Genomic DNA, 3525 nt, shown 5'->3' on the forward strand with positions numbered 1-3525 from the left:
TAATATAATTAAATCAAAAACTATTCAATATTGGACTCATTTCCAATGTATTAACGAGACGATTATAATGGTGTAACTTGTTAAAATAAAAATGTATTTTTTAAACATGTTTTAATTGATATACGATTATGTATGTTAATTTGATAAATGTTTAAAATAAAACATTTAAAAGTAAATGACGTAAAGTAAAGTAAATTAATTAATTAATTATAGGAGTATAAAGTATAAATTTAATATTATAATTTTAGAAAAATCGGTTGTGAAAGATCGAGTGTATGTGAAGAAAGGAGGAGGTGAAAAAATGAAAAAATAAGTATAAAAGGTATTTTGGTCATTTAATATTTTAAAATTTTAAAATTTTTGTTAAATTTGTTTAATAAGATAGTATATATATATATATATATATATTAAATGAACCGAAAATAAGTATAAAAGCTATTTTGCCCTTAATGTAATTTTCCCTATAATAAAATTGTATCAAAGATATTTGTATTTGGAAGTGTAATAAAATAAAAGAGAATATTAGAGTAAATAATTAAATATATAAAGAAAATAAGATATTGGATTAAACTAGTTGATGGTAATATGAAAAAAAAAACCCTGTTCGTATAAGAAAAAGTGTGTAATCGGTCACTTGTTAATGTTCACTGCTAAAATGCGTGACCGTAGTAAGCATTGAACAGGGTACATACATTGGCAGATAACATTAAGACATCATGCAAATTTCAAGATCTTCATAGAAAAATCTTTCAAGGAAAAAAGCTCAAACAAAGACCAAAGCAGATAGTATCTAACTGGATCTAAAATTCACTACTGTAGTTTTGCACATATCAAATGATGCCCACAAAATAAAGACCATACACGACTAATTTAGACAATAGCATTGGCTGCACTTGCAATTCTTGGCCATAGATCAGCACACTCCTTGCCGATTGGTCCAGTAATCGCAGAACCTACAATTTGACGCACATGGTTTGTAAGCAACGAAACAAAACAAACGAAAAACCAATTGCCATCCAGTAAAAATGAGGTAAATACCTTTCATTTCTCCTTTGGGGTTCACAATCACACCAGCATTATCTGTTTTAAGAAATAACAAATACATGTTATGTTCATCTTTTGTTGCAACAGATTCAAAGAAAGCTGAAATTTAAAATTTGCAGGATCCTAATGATCTTTAATGAAAGGATTCAAATGTAGGGACCAGATGTAGCAGCTGTGTGCAACAAATGTATCATCACAGCTGTAACGATTGGTCACGATTTGGTCTTCCAGACGTGTAACAGTATCAACCAATCGAGATGAGAAGATGCTTGACTAGTCTGGTTAGAATTATCATCCGTGAATGCACATTGCAAATACTGAATTCAAAAAACATGAGTAACAGCAAAATACATACAAAACCAGAACTAAAAGGTTGCAAGCAGAACCATTTACAAGAAACCACATTCCATTAACTCAATGCAAAAAACAAGAGGCAACTACACTAGTAAGAAAACAATGGCTTATACCCCATCCCATATTGGACAGATGTGTTCTTGAAAAGCTAAGCATGTATATTAGACAGATTGGCTTAATTTTGGCAGAAGAAAGGCTTAAACAAGGACACATGATGATGATGATGATGACTATGATGATGCAATAAAAGTGATCATGATAAAGTTATAGGGTTTATGTAGAGCCTAAATGGAGCAAATGTGATCATGATAAACAACACATCTGTAACGATAGGTTCGATTATTCTTCCAAACAAGTAACTGTATCAACCATGGAATTGAAGCAGATACATGACTAATGTCTGGAAATACAAATTAATAAGATAGTTCATAAAGCATAAAGTATCATACCCGAATAAGAAAAGAAACAAGAAATTAATGTAGAGCCTAAATGGAACAAATATGAGCATGATAAGCAACAACATATCTGTAACGATAGGTTCAATTCATCTTCCAAACAAGTAACTGTATCAACCATGTAAGTGAAGCAGATACATGACTAATGTCTGGTTATGAAAATTCATAAAAGAAGCATATATCATAATGCATGATACAGAAAGCCAAAAAGGTTCAAGGGGTTTATGTAGAGCCTAAATGGAACAAATGTGAGCATGATAAGCAACAACACATCTGTAACGATAGGTTCAATTCCTCTTCCAAACAAGTAACTGTATCAGCCATGGATGTGAAGCAGATACATGACTAATGTCTGGTAACGCAAATCCACAAAAGAAGCCGTAAAGCATAGAGCATCATACCCAAAGCTAAAACGATTCAGGGATAACGAATATGGGTTTATCTAGAGCCTAAAATGGAGCAAATGTGATCAAAACAAGCAAAAATGCATCTGTGTAGCAATAGGTTAGATTCTCCTTTCTAAACTAGTAACTGTATCAACTACGGGATTCAAGCAGATACGTAACTAATCCGTAGCAATACAAAATCATTATACCAGCCATTAAAGCATCAACAATAAAATAAGTCTACGCAAACAAAATAAGACTGAATATTACCTTCAAAGTACATGAATACACCATCCTTTCGCCGCCATGGTTTCCGTTGTCTGACAATAACAGCAGGCATCACCTTCTTACGAAGATCAGGCTTACCTTTCTTCACTGTAGCCATCACCATGTCTCCAACACATGCTGACGGCAATCTGTTCAACCGCCCCTTGATACCTTTCACTGAAATAATGTAAAGATTCTTCGCTCCAGTGTTATCAGCGCAATTGACCGTCGCCGCCACCGGAAGACCAAGTGACATTCGAAACTTGTTCCCCGCCGATCCTCCTCGTCCTACACGCAGCACAAGTAAAACAAACATGAATCACATTAAGAAACAACCATGAAATCATCAAAAAGTAAATTCGTGATCGACGAAATGAAACGGATCATAGTAAACACACCCCGCTTCGACATGTTGGACGTCACATAGCAAATTAGGGTTTAGAATGGTTGTGGATACTTATAGCAGTTCGTTAATCTTTAGGGTTTGTAAATTCAAAATTGGGCCGCTTCTCATTAAAATGGGCCTGACAAAAGTTAGAAATGTGGGCCGGATAAAAGTCTCTTCATTAGGTACTCGCACAATATAACATGATAAATTTATATTTTAATATTTAGTTTTCGTTATTTGTCTTTATTGATATAATATAATTTTATATGATTTTAAGAAAGTAATAATGTTTTTATTTTTAAATAAAATATAAATTTAAAGATAGCATAAAAATTTTAAAAAATAAATCGATATTAGTATCAAAATAAGTATTCACAGTTAACGTTTTTTTATGTAACTTCTTTAATTCAATTTTTATTATAATTTAATTTAGATTTAATGACAAAGTAATTTATTTTTGGTTTAATAATCTAATTTTTTATAAGAATAATAATTAAACATCCTTTTAGAACTCAACGATTATCTTAATTATATTTTAAATTTTTATATTTAAAATGAATGTCTATCATATATTTGATTATGTTTATCTGCAGTTAGTTACACAAATTTAAAAATGTAGCTTTAATAAGTT

General features: G+C 31.3%; 1 protein-coding gene across 1 annotated transcript; it reads right to left on the reverse strand.

Moving 5' to 3' along the window:
- Nucleotides 1–711: 711 nt before the first annotated feature.
- Nucleotides 712–2956, reverse strand: LOC112519385 (60S ribosomal protein L23). Its single transcript, XM_025127465.1, has 4 exons — nt 2905–2956; nt 2510–2794; nt 1039–1080; nt 712–953 (listed from the first exon to the last, which is right to left on the reverse strand). Exons 1-4 carry the CDS (start codon nt 2915–2917, stop codon nt 871–873), a joined length of 423 nt encoding a protein of 140 aa, XP_024983233.1. The 5' UTR covers nt 2918–2956; the 3' UTR covers nt 712–870.
- Nucleotides 2957–3525: the final 569 nt, after the last annotated feature.

Source organism: Cynara cardunculus, assembly GCF_001531365.2.
Source record: "Cynara cardunculus var. scolymus isolate 2C chromosome LG 10, CcrdV1, whole genome shotgun sequence".
Lineage (NCBI taxonomy): Eukaryota > Viridiplantae > Streptophyta > Magnoliopsida > Asterales > Asteraceae > Cynara > Cynara cardunculus.

What these genes read in the sequence shown, in the direction of transcription:
- LOC112519385 (XM_025127465.1), bottom strand. An exon ending in TGTATTCATGTACTTTGAAG is followed by an intron (nt 1,081 to 2,509) that starts GTAATATTCAGT and finishes TTCTTAAAACAG; the next exon opens with ATAATGCTGGTGTGATTGTG. An exon ending in CCCCAAAGGAGAAATGAAAG is followed by an intron (nt 954 to 1,038) that starts GTATTTACCTCA and finishes GTCAAATTGTAG; the next exon opens with GTTCTGCGATTACTGGACCA.